This window comes from Helicoverpa zea, chromosome 14 (genome assembly GCF_022581195.2).
Source record: "Helicoverpa zea isolate HzStark_Cry1AcR chromosome 14, ilHelZeax1.1, whole genome shotgun sequence".
In the NCBI taxonomy this organism is placed as follows: Eukaryota; Metazoa; Arthropoda; class Insecta; order Lepidoptera; family Noctuidae; genus Helicoverpa; species Helicoverpa zea.
The window spans coordinates 9667002-9683388 of record NC_061465.1 but is presented as its reverse complement, the minus strand read 5'-3'; the positions used below and the strand labels follow the sequence as shown (position 1 = coordinate 9683388).

At 39.0% G+C, this 16387-nt stretch overlaps 1 protein-coding gene across 1 annotated transcript; it reads left to right on the top strand.

Annotated features, from left to right (window-relative positions):
• The first annotated feature begins 221 nt into the window (after positions 1-221).
• On the top strand, positions 222-14680 carry LOC124636670 (pyruvate carboxylase, mitochondrial-like). The gene is made up of 25 exons (XM_047172831.1): positions 222-302; positions 1099-1247; positions 1619-1759; positions 1988-2103; positions 2377-2471; positions 2598-2766; positions 2899-3005; positions 3141-3265; positions 3599-3808; positions 4021-4111; positions 4411-4546; positions 4688-4870; positions 5126-5170; positions 6040-6072; positions 6351-6600; positions 6685-6832; positions 7123-7382; positions 7559-7773; positions 9116-9326; positions 10241-10447; positions 11290-11398; positions 12872-12997; positions 13172-13333; positions 13607-13682; positions 13772-14680. Exons 1-25 carry the CDS (start codon positions 222-224, stop codon positions 13945-13947), a joined length of 3621 nt encoding a protein of 1206 aa, XP_047028787.1. The 3' UTR covers positions 13948-14680.
• Positions 14681-16387: the final 1707 nt, after the last annotated feature.

Sequence of the window (16387 nt, the reverse complement as noted above, 5' to 3'; positions counted from 1 at the left end):
CGTCAAAATCTAATTTGTTTTTTTGTTCCACATTTGAAACCGCAACACGACAAAGGACTCGAAACGAAATTAAGAAATCTGGAAATCAATAAATTCACAATGTTTTACAAAATTTTCAAAATGACATAATGTAAACCGCCGTGATATTAAATTAATATTGTATTTATTTTTTAGGAGTATAAATTTATATTTAATGTTATATTTGTTTAAAAGTGTAAGTAATGCATATCTTAAAAGCTCTGAGAGCGACAACCTCACAATTTCAAGCATTTAGCTCCGCGAAAGGACGTAATGCTTCTTCGGTAAGTTTTCCATATTATTATTTTTCCCTGTCATCCAATATGTCAAACTAGATACTTAAACCCAGTTGCATCGTATGTGCATGTAGCAATAACCACACGATAATCAGCTGTAGTGCCGGTCAGTGGGTCGTCTTAGGGGCGGAGGCCTGCACATTGGTCAAATCTGCGAATGAATGACAACTGAAAATGGTTTGGTTATCGTAGGGTGAAACTTACCTACTGACCGTTAGGTTCAAAAAACTATAATCGCAAATGTCCGATACCTACATAAAAATATATGTAGATAGGTACGGTAGACTGCACATCAGTGGTAACTGTCATGCACCTTAATTCAGTAGTGATAAGTACGATTTTCCTATAAAACTGTTACCACTGACCTGAAGTTGACTGTAAAGTTTCATCACTTGATGAAATTGTGACAGCATTTTATAGTTATAAAAAAACATAAAACCATGAAATTGTGGTCGATTATGGTCAATTCGAGTGCAATCTCCTTTAAGTTGACTCCTTTGGGAAAACAAAAAGTAGTGTATTAACTACCACTATTACCCTGGTTTATTATTATCTAAGCGCTGGTACACTACACAGCTTCATCCGGTTAGACTGGAAGCCGACCCCAATATAGTTGGGAAAAAGGCTCGGAGGATGAGGATGATTACCCAATATTCTATCACTTGTTTTGCTTACTAGAGATAGAACTTAGACATTACTTGCATGGGGCTAATCTCAAAATTCTATCTCCATACATTACCATTAGAACCAACGTCATTTTTAAACTAACGTCTCCCCTTTACAGGACTCGAAGAAAATAGAATACAAGCCAATCAGAAGCGTCTTGGTTGCAAACAGAGGAGAAATTGCCATCAGAGTGTTCAGAGCATGTACTGAGCTGGGAATCCGGTCCGTCGCCATTTACAGCGAACAGGACAAACTGCAGATGCACAGGTAAGATGCTCAGTGCTGAAATAAATATCTTAAAAAAAGTTATTTTCTTCTTCACACAGTTGCATAAAAACTAGGTACTTGTAACGTTTCTCGTCTTTTTAGATCTAGGGGTTAAAGAGTAGGTAATGACAAACAAATACTTGTGTTCCTCATGAAATCTGAATAGCACTGTGTAATAAATTTATCTAAACACACATACATACTTACCCTGTGCTATGATATTTCATATGGCAGAAGAGGCTACTGAAATTAATCTTTCTATTTTATACTTGAGAGATCCTTCTACCTTCAAGCTTCAAGTTCCATTGTTCCAGTCATAATATTCGGAAAAGCCCAGAAACTACAATATATTACGACGATTTTTTTTTCAGACAAAAAGCCGATGAGTCATATTTAGTCGGTAAAGGTCTACCTCCCGTTGAAGCGTACCTCAACATACCTGATATCATAAGAATAGCCGTGGAAAATGACGTGGATGCCGTGCATCCTGGTTATGGTCTTCTGTCTGAGAGGTAAGGATTGAGGATAAGTTAAATGCTATTTTAATAATCATCACTATCTGTATTTGGTACGCTTTAAGCGAAGACGTAGCCTTTACTGCAATAGAATTGCTTAGTGATTGGAGGCATAGGGAGACGTCCTTCGAAGAAAGAACAGTGCTCAATAAAAGCGGCTGATCACTTCACACTCACAGATGACCTCGGAAATGCTTTTCTAAATAAAGCTTTTTTAAAATATAGATCGGACTTCGCTCAAGCAGTCGTGAACGCTGGTATCCGCTTTATCGGTCCATCGCCAGCCGTGGTGCAGCAGATGGGAGACAAAGTGGCCGCTAGGAAAGCGGCCATCGATGCAAGTAAGTTCTTCCAATACTATATCAACTGACTATACTTACCTATCGACACTTTCCGTATTGATTTACTTTTATAGACATGAATACGTAGTTACGGTTTTAACGAATTGGTTGGGTTAACAAGCAAAGTATTTCGTTTTGATAACTGAAAAGGTTCTTACGTGGCAATGATGGTTTATCTCATAAAAGTCGCAAGTAATAATTAAAAAATCACGAAAAATGACCGCCACAGCTGAGGGGATATATGTAGGTATTTAAAATACATTTCCTTTTCAGAGGTGCCAATTATCCCGGGAACTGATGGTCCTATAACGACGAAGGAGGAGGCACAGGCCTTCTGCGAAAAACATAGTCTTCCAGTTATATTCAAGGTATTTTAAGCGAGCTTTCATTTGCCAAACATTTTCATTATTGCCATATAAAACTAATAGCTGTTTGAGTTTTTTGATAAATTTGGCAAGAACAATAATATGTTTAAAATACGTCTCCCATTCCAGGCTGCATTCGGTGGAGGTGGCCGAGGTATGCGAGTAGTGAAAGAAATGAGTGAGGTAAAGTCCGCCTTCGAGCGAGCCTCCTCCGAAGCTCTGGGAGCATTCGGCAACGGTTCCATGTTCATCGAGAAGTTTATTGAGAGACCTCGTCACGTTGAAGTGCAGCTGTTGGGTGAGATTTGTGCCTGTTTTGACGCCCCAAGCAGTAAAACTGTAGATTAAGCGATTCTGATGATATTTGAATGGCTCGTTAAATTGAAACTTCGTTACGAACAGCAAATTCTAATACATTTCTTCTTTTCAGGTGACAAGGCTGGTAACGTAGTTCACCTTTTCGAACGTGATTGCTCCGTACAGAGAAGACATCAAAAAGTAGTAGAAATTGCTCCTGCGCCCGGTTTGGACCCCGCAGTGAGTCTAGTGGCCGGCTTTGCTTATTATAAATCTTCACGTTCAATTACCAAGATAATTAAAAAAACTGACGTTTTTGTTTACAAAATAAGTAGAAAATTAAAACACCAACTTCTCAAATCGTACAATTTGCAGGTCCGTAAAAAAATGACAGACTACGCCGTGCACTTGGCTCAGTCTGTCGGCTACGAGAACGCGGGTACCGTGGAGTTCTTACTCGATGATAAAGGCCACTTCTACTTCATTGAAGTCAACGCTAGGTAAGCGGATATGGGAAATTATGTTTTAAAGGTACCGCAGTATCATACGCGGCATCTATAAATTCCAATAAAAAATAACAGGGCAGTGAGATTATTTCGGAGACCCATAGAGATAGACTGCTGTGTCCAACATACAGTAATAAAAGTTCTGAAAGTTAAGTCGAGAGAAGGACTTCAGAAAGAGGACCCCTTTTGGTCAAAACATTGCGTCACATATTTTCGGCTGCCTTGCTACTCACCACTTTCAAAATCAAAATTGGAGCAAAAATCCCAGACTGCTAAAGAGAGCACATGAGAGCAGCCCGAATAAGGTGACAAAAAATTACTCCCCAGGTTACAAGTTGAACACACAATATCAGAAGAGGTAACTGGCATAGATTTAGTACAATCACAAATCCGAGTGGCAGAAGGTATGACATTACCTGAAATGGGACTGACACAAGACAAGATCAAAGCTCAAGGGTTTGCGATACAGTGCCGAGTTACCACTGAGGATCCTACTAATAACTTCCAGCCTAGCACAGGACGAATTGAAGTTTTCAGGTATTTGTCTACGTACTGTAAAGTTATCTAGGTTGAAACTATACATGACATGAGCCACATGCTCAGCTTCCGATTACATTATATTTTTTACATTGAGGGATCTCTTTTTTTTTTGTTCTCTAAGTTGTACAAAGTCGTGGTGGCCTAACGGGTATCGAACCAACCTCAAACAGTTACTTTGTGGTCTGGCTTAAATTGCTCTTTACTCTCAGGTCTGGTGAGGGTATGGGCATCCGTCTGGACTCTGCGTCCGCGTTCGCCGGTGCTGTCATCTCTCCATACTACGACTCACTTCTTGTTAAGGCAAGTTCATACCATTGAATGTTTGCTTGCCGGTTATTTTTAGTGGAGTAGGTACCCCATATAAAGGTTACGTTTTTCGATAATTGTGGCAAATAAAACTTTTCAGCGAATGAAGTTACTTACACCTTTTGTTCTCGCTGCTGATGTATTTTTTCGTCTCTACTCACTCAGGGTTCTATACAAGAATCAAACGGGGTCCTTCACTTACTCGGGCTTCAAAGTCTGTACTCGTAGCAAACAACAACTTTTATTTGGTCAATTGTAATACGAGTAGGTACCTAACTATTTTCCACACGTAGGTAATCTCCCACGCTCACGACCTGCAATCATCGGCGGCTAAAATGAACCGAGCCCTGCGTGAGTTCCGTATCCGAGGCGTCAAGACCAACATTCCGTTCTTGCTCAACGTGCTGGAAAACCAGAAGTTCCTCAAAGGTCAGCGATTTTAGTTTCTAAAATCTGTTCAACGAATTGAATAAACAAAATAAGTATATAAAAAACTTATTATTTATACATAATTCGATGTCAATCCGCAAGGTATTTACACAGCATCGTCACCATAAATGCTTTCCGCAGGCGCCCTGGACACGTACTTCATCGACGAGAATCCCCAACTATTCACGTTTAAAGTATCGCAAAACAGAGCTCAGAAAATCCTCAACTACCTTGGACAAGTACTTGTGAACGGCCCCTCTACACCTCTGGCCACTAAGATACCGCCCGCTGTCGTCACGCCGTACATTCCACCCGTACCGCTGGGTAAGTTGCGCATTAAATATAGGAGAATCGCGTAGGGGAACCAATCCGACGTGGTCCATTTTAGGTACCCTTGAATGAACTAAAGGCAAAATGATAGTGAGTCATAGGTGAAGGGCGCGAGATAAAGGCTGCGTTCAAACTGAACTTTCAGCCGCCGAATGTCAGCGTCTTTGCATAGCGTAATAACGTATCGTCGGTTAGATTTGAACTATGTTTATAGTACCATCCATTATTCTAAGTCTATAATATTTTCAGACCTAAAAATGGTTATGAAGAAACAAGAAGGCAAGAAGAAAAAAGGTGAGGTTACTTATTGTTGTTAAATTAGATTGAAACCGCATTTGACACATTTTGATGGTGTACCTTCATTCACAACATATTTTCTATAGTTTTGTTTAGTTTTCGAAGAGATCACCACAAGGAAAGGTGACAGACGCTTTAAGGTCTACACGGTCCCATGCAAAGCCCTCTGATAAAGCATCAACTTTTTTGTACAGAGCGTCTAGGTCCAACTGAGTCCAATTGAGTATGCCAAAGGAGTATATCTACATCAAGACCGGTATAACCTAGCCTAGCCGTTAAAGGCCTACCTTGTTACCGCCCGAAAGACAACTAAAAACTTTTTTCACGTTGCTAAAAACGCGGTTCTTCAACGACTGCATCATATGTAAGTCTTGTTGATACCCAACGCTTCTGACGTACCCAAGTACTTCTAGGTTTCAGTTGAAGAGATCTTAAGTTTATGGAGTCAGTGAGTTGGGTTCTCAATGACTCTATAATCTCGCCACATTCATCCTTCATTAATTCCCCCAGTTGCAGGTTGCCCACAACAGGGCAGCTTCACTTCATTCTATCATCAACACTGGTACTGGTACTCAGCTGCATCCGTTTAGACTGGAAGCCGACCCAAACATGGTTGGGAAAAGGCTCGGGAGATGATTATGACACTGAGACAAAGCTAATTATGGCTATACTGAGAAATTAGATTGATCGGGATGGCCATGCTTTGTCTCGTTAAAAGTTACTTACTGTTTTTAAGCAGCAAAACTTACATGTTTCTGCTAAGTGAAAATAATGTTTACCCACCCTCGGCATTTGTATTCAAGATAACCTTATGTTAATGTGAATAAAAAGAGTGTAGGTACTCAATAATTAATTTATATTTGTAGGTGCAAAGGATGAGCCAGCTTACAGAAATCCAGGTTTAATACAATTTTACTTGGCCTTAATAAATTAGATAGATGAACTAGCTTTTTAGATGTAGTTCGTAGCTAAAGTTACTGAAAAAAAGAATACAATTTAAATAATAATTGCGTGTCTTTCAATTTGTTTTGACTAGCCGTTTTCTCGTGGTTTAACTCGCGTGGGAACTTCTGCCAGTAGTGGGATAAAATATAGCCTATGTTACTTGGGAAGAGTGTAGCTTTCCAACAGTGTAGCTGTCCATTACCAAAAAACTAACTTCGCTTTCCCTTATCAGCCCTGGCACCCCCCAAGGGTTACAAACAGATTCTCAACGAGGGCGGTCCTGCGGCCTACGCTAAAGCCGTCAGGGCACACAAGGGCTTGTTGCTCATGGACACCACCTTCAGGGATGCTCATCAGTCCCTGTTAGCCACCAGAGTCAGGACACATGACCTGCTGGCTGTGTCACCCTATGTCGCTCACAACTTCAGTAACCTGTACTCGCTTGAAAACTGGGGCGGAGCTACTTTTGATGTTGCCTTGAGGTGAGTGCTATATTAATTCTATTTAGTACATGTTTTTAAAGATTATATCTTCTTTAAAACCAAAACATTTACACATTGGTCCAGGTTCCTCCACGAGTGTCCATGGGAGCGGCTCCGAGACATGCGGCGTCTGATCCCCAACATCCCCTTCCAGATGTTATTGCGAGGCGCCAACGCCGTCGGCTACACTAACTACCCCGACAACGTCGTCTTCAAGTTCTGTGAGATGTCTGTGAGTGAAATTAGAATTAATTAGTTATAATGGGAGCTACATCACAAAAAAAGCCGCCAAGAGCGTTTTGGGCTACGCTTAGTGTAGGGTTTCAAAGTTTTCCCAGTAGAGCCCAAAAATATTTAACTAGGTACCTATTAACAAGTTTAACACATTTGCATCACGATGCAAATCATGAACTCTTGGACTTTACCGTTTTATTCATTCATAGCAATCGTAAATGCCAATAGGTAGGTATTATCCTAAAAAGTCCAGCTCTAAATTCCATGAAAACTATAATAAATCCTCAGGTCAAAACTGGCATGGACGTCTTCCGAGTATTCGACTCCCTAAACTACCTTCCAAACTTGATCCTTGGTATGGATGCCGCGGGCAAAGCCGGTGGTGTGGTCGAAGCTGCCATCTCTTATACAGGCGATGTGTCAGATCCCTCCAGGAAGAAATATGACCTCAAGTACTATCAGAAATTAGCTGATGAGTTGGTGAAAGCTGGAACCCATGTGTTGTGTATTAAGGACATGGCGGGGCTTTTGAAACCACAGGCTGCTAAGTAAGTGCAAAATCTTATAGTCTCTCGTTTTTTGTCAAAGAATTAATCCATTCTTCATATCATTACAGGTGTTTTACTTAGACGCTACACATCAGCCCCTAAGTTAAAAAAATATTTTTGGATACTTTATATTCATCACTCACTTAGTCACACAGTATTCACCATGCCTTCCTCAGGTTGCTTATTGGAGCTATTCGCGACAAGCACCCGGACGTTCCAATTCACGTGCACACACACGACACGTCCGGCGCTGGCGTCGCGGCCATGCTTGCGTGTGCCCAGGCCGGAGCTGATGTAGTGGACGTGGCCGTGGACTCCATGTCTGGTCTGACCAGCCAGCCCAGCATGGGCGCGGTAGTCGCGTCCCTGCAGGGAACTGTACTAGATACTAGTAAGTATAGTTCGTGATGAAATTAATGGTGACATCCATTAGGTATCTGCAGTCGCCGTAGGTGGCGCATTTCTATGCGAGCCGCCATTTAGTTTGATACCAGTTTTAACCTTAATAGGAAGTGTAGTGTTTCCCAAACTGTCCTGCCTACACATATAGCAAGCTTGCTATTACATGAGCATGAGTCTCTTCACTGCAGGGGACCAAGCTAGATACCATTGACTTCCGTGCTATGTTGTATATTTTGGCTTGTGTTTAAACACCACCCAAAAAAGTACCTATTTTACTACCAAAAAAATTCTAAACGGTTACCAAAATGGATAAATGGTCACCAAATAACGTTTCCAAAAATATTGTTAGGTAAAACCATTTTTTCGTATTATTGACTACTAAAAAAATATATGGACGCCTTTAAAATACACTTTAGACCAAATATTATATATTGTCACTACTTAGATGTTACCAATTATGTAATACCATGACTCCTAATTTGGTCATTTTTGTTAGACTAAAAAAGCTAACGATCGCTAGAATATTTCCCAAATACCAATTAATATAGTGGGGTTCCCAAACGTACGTCGCTTATTTATTGTTATATGAATTTGTGTGTAACTCAGTAGTAAAATGTAAGCACGAAACATGCAGCAAGCATGGCTTCTGTCACGGCTCCGGCACTGCGGGGCTCCGGCGGTCCCATGCGAGCTTATCGTCGCAGATGGTTTTCACGCTCACCACCGCAGCTTCGGCTTGCTGGCCGGCTCTGCCGGCCAGCCTCAGCCGCGGCGGTGAGCCTTAAAAACTACCTGCGCCTCAGCTCGCAGGCCGCCTCGCTCCTCTGCGCCTACGCGGATTTGAATTGCACTCTAGGGGTAGGGCAGACAAGACTACGTGGAGTCGGTTTTGCAGCGATTCGTTTTCGTCACTAACTTTGATTTTGGTAGTAATATTAATCTTTTAGTTGGATAGAATTTGGTGACCATTAATCCATTTTGGTAACCAAAAATAATATTTGTGCGAGATTTGCGATTTTTCTGATGTTATTTTATTTTTTTTGGATCATAATATTATATACTTTAGTGCCCTTTTAATAAAGTCAATTTATTTTTTTTGGAGTTGTTTATTTTATTTGGTGCCTCAGCTTAGAGTCTTAAAAATATTTTTGGTGATCGCCTAAATTATACCCGTATATTTTTAGGAGTTCTGCTCGAAGACTAAGTTCTATGTTCTATGTTTTCCAAAAATGATTAAAGCATTTTTGGAAAACATAGAACAGAGTTTTGAAATTATATTTTCCTTTTCTCATTCATGGAATACAAAACCAGACCATTATTTTCTTCCACAGAGATCCCACTCTCAATAGTATCGGAATACTCAGCATACTGGGAGCAAGCGCGTACACTATACGGTCCCTTCGAGGCCACAGCGACCATGAAGTCTGGCAACGCCGACGTATTCCTCCACGAGATTCCCGGAGGACAGTATACCAACCTGCAGTTCCAGGCCTTCTCATTGGGCCTGGGAAACCAGTTTGAAGACGTTAAGAAGGCTTACAGGTAAGATACGGGTTAAATTAGCAACAATCAAGACTTGAAACTTTGGTGTTTCTGGTCAACTTTTAACATAAATAACGGAAATGATTGAATTTATCCAATAATGTCCAAGTTGAAGCGAGTGCACGCCAAAACACCAAGTTATTAATAAGTGAAATACCTACACCACCCTAAGGACAACAATTTTTATTCTATAGGCCACGTAATAAAAAAGGTATTTTTCCCTCTTAGAGAATATCTCTAAGAACAGGATGCCTTTTGGCAGAGGCCGCCTCTAACATTTTCCATTGCGTTTGCGTTATAATATCTTGCCCTCTCTTAAGTTATCTTACCCGTTTCTTTTTTCCATGGGATACCAGTGTGCCACAATTTTCCAACACTTTTCTTGAGTACTCCTTAATATATGGCCTGTATGTTCTTCTGTTCTTTTCCATTTTAGTTGGTCTATCTTCGTTAATATATGCCTAATTCTTGTCTTGGTTTTTATGAAGGTGTTTCGTTTCCTGTCTTGTTTTTTCATGCTTCTCTCCATGGCTCTTTAGTCTTTGACAGCACTGCTCATCTCGGTGGTGTTTATAGAGAGACCTTGTTTCACAGCAATAATATATGTAGGTATATGATGCAATGTAGGATGCGAATGTTGTAGACTTTCCGTTTTGAACCGATGATAAGGTCGTTGGCCTTCATTATTTCTTTTAGTGACCAGTATTTTTTCTAACCATTTGCTATTCGCCTTTTGTTGTTTTACTATTGCCTACTCCAAGTACATGTTCTCTTCCACGTATTCGAGAGGTTTTTGGCTGTAATAATTTATTGTATTTTTTTTTAATAATTTTGTACCACGTTGTGCATTTTAAAACCTTAGGTGGTTTGCTTTTAAATAAAATTACCAACTTATGTTTGACATCTCTTGACAGGGAAGCTAACCACCTTCTAGGCGACATCATCAAGGTAACTCCATCATCCAAGGTAGTGGGAGATCTTGCTCAGTTTATGGTGCAAAACAAGTTAACAGCTAAAGATGTCAAGGCCAGGGCTGAGGAGCTGTCCTTCCCCGGGTCTGTTGTAGAATTCCTGCAGGGAGCTATCGGTATACCGCATGGAGGGTTCCCGGAGCCACTTAGGTAAGCTTCGCGCAGTAAGCAGAAGTAAATATACTTACCGTTTTTTTTCTCTGAAAGTTATCTTAGTGGTGGCAAGGTTTGAACATGTGCTCATAAAATCCTTAAAAAATTAACTGAGGATATAAACACCGTACTAATCCACATTACATTGTAAAGCTTGGGTTTCCTAGGAAAGCGGTGCCGTCATATAGCGGCCGTACTATTACGGACGCAAATAGACGGTCGTCTTTACGGTGATGACATGTGGAAAGTTCCACGGCCGTTTTAACACACCGTCATAAACTTTTTGTTAGTTGTATCATACTTACTAACCTGTTTTATTTAATATTTCTCAAATTTCACGACACCAATTCTGTTTTAGTTGACTTTTTCTGTAATCTTTACTTTTTATATTATATATTGCTTCGTGGTTACGAACGAAATAACGAGGAAATTTCGTCGTTCCCGCTGCTCTAAGAGTTGTAACTAATTTTTGAGGTTGTTCCGAAAAAAAAAAACACAAATACGTATTAAAAAAGCTTCACCGCTTTCAATAAAACGTTCACCAAACTATCTGACACCGTCAAGACGGCCGTCATGCAAATGGCGGCACCGCTTTTTGAAGTTACGGCGTCAGTTACCGCTCTCTAGGAAACCGCCCCATTTCGTTTACATAGACAACGTTCTGGTGACGTCATTCACCGCTGTATTACGGCCGCTATATGACGGTACCGCTTTCCTAGGAAACCAAAGCTTAAGACACAATCATAGGTCCGTTCTTTTTCATGCTGGAACTTCCTTTGCTGATTTTTTATATTATACGAGCGCAACTACGGAATTCTATTTTTAAGTTATATTTCTAGATCTAAAGTTGTGAAGGACAAGCCAAAAATCACAGACAGGCCCGGAAAGAATTTAAAACCTTTGGACTTCAGTAAATTGAAAAAAGACCTTAAGGAATCTTTCCCAGAGGTGAGCATGAACCTGGAATATGTTACATCTAATCTACTAATACACAGGCCCGCCGTAAGCGAGCGTGCAGCGCGTGCACAGCACGCGGGCGGCACGTCCTAGGGGGCGGCAAATCTAGCGAGTTATCACGTAATATTTAAAAAATACAATATCTTATTACTAATGATTTGATTTCAATTTTTCCGAACACAGCAATAGCGCTAAGAATATTACTTACACTGCCGGTTTCAGTTAGGTACATCTGTTGAAAGGACATTTTCAAAATTAAAGATTCTTAAAAACGATTTAAGATTAACCAGTGGCGTAGCGTTCGGCAAATGCTATTTAGGGGGCGGCAAAATTAAACCAATAAAATTTCAGAAAAAGCCGCCCTAGCTTTGATCGTCTCCTATCAATTTTGACTGTTTCACCCTTTGCATCCCCAAAAAAATTCGCGCTCGGTGCGCTCGCGGCTCCATGTCAGATATCGCATTTTATCTTTGTTTAATTGTTGAGGCATTCAATTCCGAAAAAACATTTTTCGCGCACGTCCGTTATGGCTTTTTATGATATGTTTACTTCATGAAAACTCTAAGGAAAAAATCGCGCTCGCTTCGCTCGCGGCTTTTGCACTTCACTTCTGTGCATATCTTACTTTTTGACTTTGCTTTGTTAATTTACAGTGGTTTTTATTCGTTTTGTGTCCTTAGACTAAAAAATTTTCGCGCTCGCTCCGCTCGCGCTTCCTTACATATGAAATGTGTCTTACAAGTTGACTTTTCAACGGGAAACCCACCAAATAACATATTTTACTGACGTTAAACATTGTTATAGATATTTTAGTGCGTTAGTTTAAGTTAATCATAATCTTTCAATACATAGGGGCCACTTGGGTAATGATTGCACTGCATTGATGCCGTAAGCAATTGCTTAGTTTGCTTATGGGCTAACACAGGACTGCTTAGGTTACTCTGAACATTTCAAGTAAATAAAAAGTTATGTGTAATGTATGTTATGTATTGCAGTATTTATTTATCCAAAAGTAGGTGGGTTTTCTGCAATCAGATCAGCGGTGCATGTACATATTTTTTTCTGTTGCACAAGTAAGATGGATATGAATTGGCGGGGGGGGGGGGGGTCCGGACCCCCTGGACCGCCCCCCCCTTATATATTTTTTGACAAAACGTATGTAGTCGTAGGGTGGCATAATCAGTTTTGCACGCGGGCGAACAAACAGCTAGCGGCGGGCCTGCTAATACACATATCCTATTTTCCCGGGTATTACTCTTAACCTATATAATCTTTGAAAGATCCCCCCCTTGTTCTTTATGTATAGATAATTTGAAAGATTTTTTTTTATGCCAGAAGTTACATCAAACAAACTCAAAATATATGTGTATAAATATATATGAGTATCAACGACACCAGATTAAGTAATAAAATATGTTATAGCAACTCGAAATCTGCCTTTTCAAAATTTAAAAATATATATAGGTGAACGACCATGACGTGATGTCGGTAGCGATGTACCCGAAAGTGGCGAAGGACTTCTTCCGTATGCGCGAGAAGTACAGACCCGCTAAGCATCTCGACACCAGGAATTTCTTTATTGGACCCACTGTGAGTAAATGAAAACATTGTTTTATCTATTTCAGTACGTTAACTTAATAAATTTAAATTTATATAGCCAGAAGAGAGTGACATGGATGACCCGTGACGGGTGTCATGCGACACCCGTCACGGGTCTTTACGGGTCTTTTCCAATAATCCGCAAAACTGAAAACAATTCTTCAGGTCGGAGATACGATAGACGTGAAGATAGCGCGCGGAAAGATACTGCACATTAAGACAGTCGCCGTGTCGGACGAGATGACAGCGGCGGGAGAAAGGGAAGTCTTCTTCGAGCTCAACGGACAGCTTCGATCTGTGTTCATTAAAGATGAAACTTCTAGCAAGGTGAGGAAAATGTATTTTTCACTTCAATAGCTCAAACATGTAGGTTTTGCTGCTTAAAAATAGGGGAAAATCGACTTTTGCTCATAGTGGGCGTGGGCCATCCTGATTTTATCAACCTCACTCATTCTTGACCTCGATCCGGTCAGAATTCTCTAGAATCACTCGCTACCCTCGGCGCTCATGATTCAAAGAATCCTTCGCTTGCGCGGGATTTAAAATCGTTCGTTTAATCGAGATTCGTTTTACTCAATGACTTAATTTTTGTTTTACCAGTCAATGAAAATCCACCCCAAGGCCGTTAAAGGTGAAAAGAACCAGGTTGGAGCGCCAATGCCGGGACAAGTAATCAGTAAGTGTTTTATTTTTTTATTATGTATTCAATGGCATTCATAGAAAATGCAATGACATGTTAAAAAACTAACTTTGTTTTCCCCACAGCAATCAAAGTAAAAGAAGGCGACAAGGTCGTGAAAGGACAACCCATAGCTGTTCTCTCAGCCATGAAGATGGAGATGATAGTCCAAGCGCCCAAAGCCGGCACAATTGCCACCCTCAATATCACCACGGGAATGAAACTAGAGGGAGGTGATCTAATCTGTACCCTAAAAGACTAAATTCAGCATATGGCAAAATATTCGGCACAAAATCATATTGCCAGCAAACATATGATTTAATACTAATATTTGAGCATTTTAACAAAAAAATTCAAGTTCTTTTTTGTTACCATGAATGTGTCGTAACTTTTTTATATCACTCATAAAGGACTTTTTCTTTAAGAAATTATCAAGTATTTACAAGTTGTATGCAAATGTGATAGTATCCTACTATTTAAGTGTCAATTTACAGTGACTTGTAAGCATCACAGTGCAAAAGTGAATGAAAATTAGTAATAACTATATAAATTATTATTAAATACCAGCATAAAATATATTGAAAAATCTAATAGTTGTGTTTAGTAGTGAAATATACCTATAGTATGTAGAACATGGTGCATGTAACCAGGGTGTAATGTTAGGTGCCTCACAGGCTGAATTACACATAAATAAATAATAATAATTTTCATAATATCAGATACCATGAAATAAGGTTCAATCTCCAGAGTATTTGACCTTTTAATTTAAGCTAAAATGTGGTTTCCATCGCCTCACAATTCTGTCTGTGAGGCATTGGAAAAGTATGGACCCGTCACAACGCTATTTCTGTGATCTCATATTTATCTATTTATTAAATTATTGTTATTATTTGGTTATCGTGAACGAATTCGAGTTCGGGGGCTTGATTGTTATTTTATTATACGTTAAATTCCTGTCATCAAATTGTTTATTTAATAAAAGTATTTTTATTTAATGCAATTACCTTAATTATTTACCAAGATCTTACGAAAAATACAAAGTTTAGTTCAAAAGTATATTTTCAGTATTAATTCGATAATACAGTATTTCCATCCCAATCGTAACATTGATTCATATACATAACTACAAATACTCTATACAATGTTAGTGTAAACCGATGCGTCTAGTCCCACTAGTCTACTGAACAATATTACGGTAGAACTAATGGGAATGATTTTGCTCACTATTCCTACGATACGAGCTATACCGAAATTTTTCTACTGAACAGTAACATGCTCCCATTAGTTCAGTAGAACAAGTGGGAATAGAGAATCCCAATAGTTCTATTTTGTTATAGCTAACATCGCAGGACAAGTGAGACAATTAATTCCCATTAGTTCTACCGCAAAAGTGTTCAGTAGAACTAGTGGGAACAAAGGGACCAATGTGTATGAAGTTACAACGTTTATGACAAAAAAATACATACAACTACGGCCCAAGTTCACCAACAATGAGATAAACACTTATCATAAACAGGCACCGTTATTATTTTTTATAGAATTAAAAAGATGTGGACGCACCCTTAGAAAAACCCTGCTCAAGTATCGACTGCTTCAACAAATCCACAGATAATACATATATTTTATCAATAGAACAATACAAGCTGTATACTTTTCATTTTATTAATGACTAGCCGTTTTCCCGCAGTGTCACCCGCGTCCCGTGGGAGCCACTGCCCGCACCGGGATAAAATATAGCCTATGTTACTCGCAGATAATATAGCTTTCTAATGGTGAAAGAATATTTAAAATCGGTCTAGTAGTTTTTGAATTTATCCATTACAACCAAACAAACAAAGTTTTCCTCTTTATAATATTAGTATAGATTTATAATATTAGCTATTTATTGGATAATTACCTATATTAATTCATAGAACAGTTGTTTTAAGGAATACGGATGTTTATATTGTCAGTGAACTTAGGCCTAGACCGCTATTCCACTGACGTCCTACGAGTGTTGAATCAAGCAAGCATCAACAGCAATGCTTTTAACACGCCAGTGGGATCGAGGCCTAAGTAGTCTTGAAATTTCAGTTAAAATTAGGTTTTGGAGCGATCGAGTCGCCATTTTAATATACAAACAGACATTGACTGCCGAAAGAACCAGTAACTAATAACTTTATTTATTTAATTTTACAGCGTATTATTTAATATTTTTGACACATAGGTACACATGCACAAAGGTAAATCATAGTTTTTTTTTTTACATTATTAAAAATGTTTTATTTTTTTTAATACTTTGGTGGTCTTTTCAACCGATTTACACAAATTGAAGTCGACCATACTTTTTTAAAATTATTAATACGTTGGACAGTAAGTTACAAATTCTTTCGACAGTTAGTTATGATTACAACATATGGCATCGATAGTTATATTATCTCTTGCGCATTTGGCATCCGATTCTCGACCATACATTTATCATTAAACAGTAAAAAAGTTAATTATGATCTACAGTGATTTCCTAAGCTTTTTTTATAAAGGTAAGAATTTTTCAACAGTTATAATTTTTATCTTTCTTATTTATGATTGATGATACAGTTTTATGTTTTCACTTTAATATAAATTTATTCAAATTATTTTTACATTTTTACATATCAAATCGTGTAATAGTTCCAGAGCATGTTTCAGTAAAACTTTTACCATGCCCTATTTTAACCCAAACA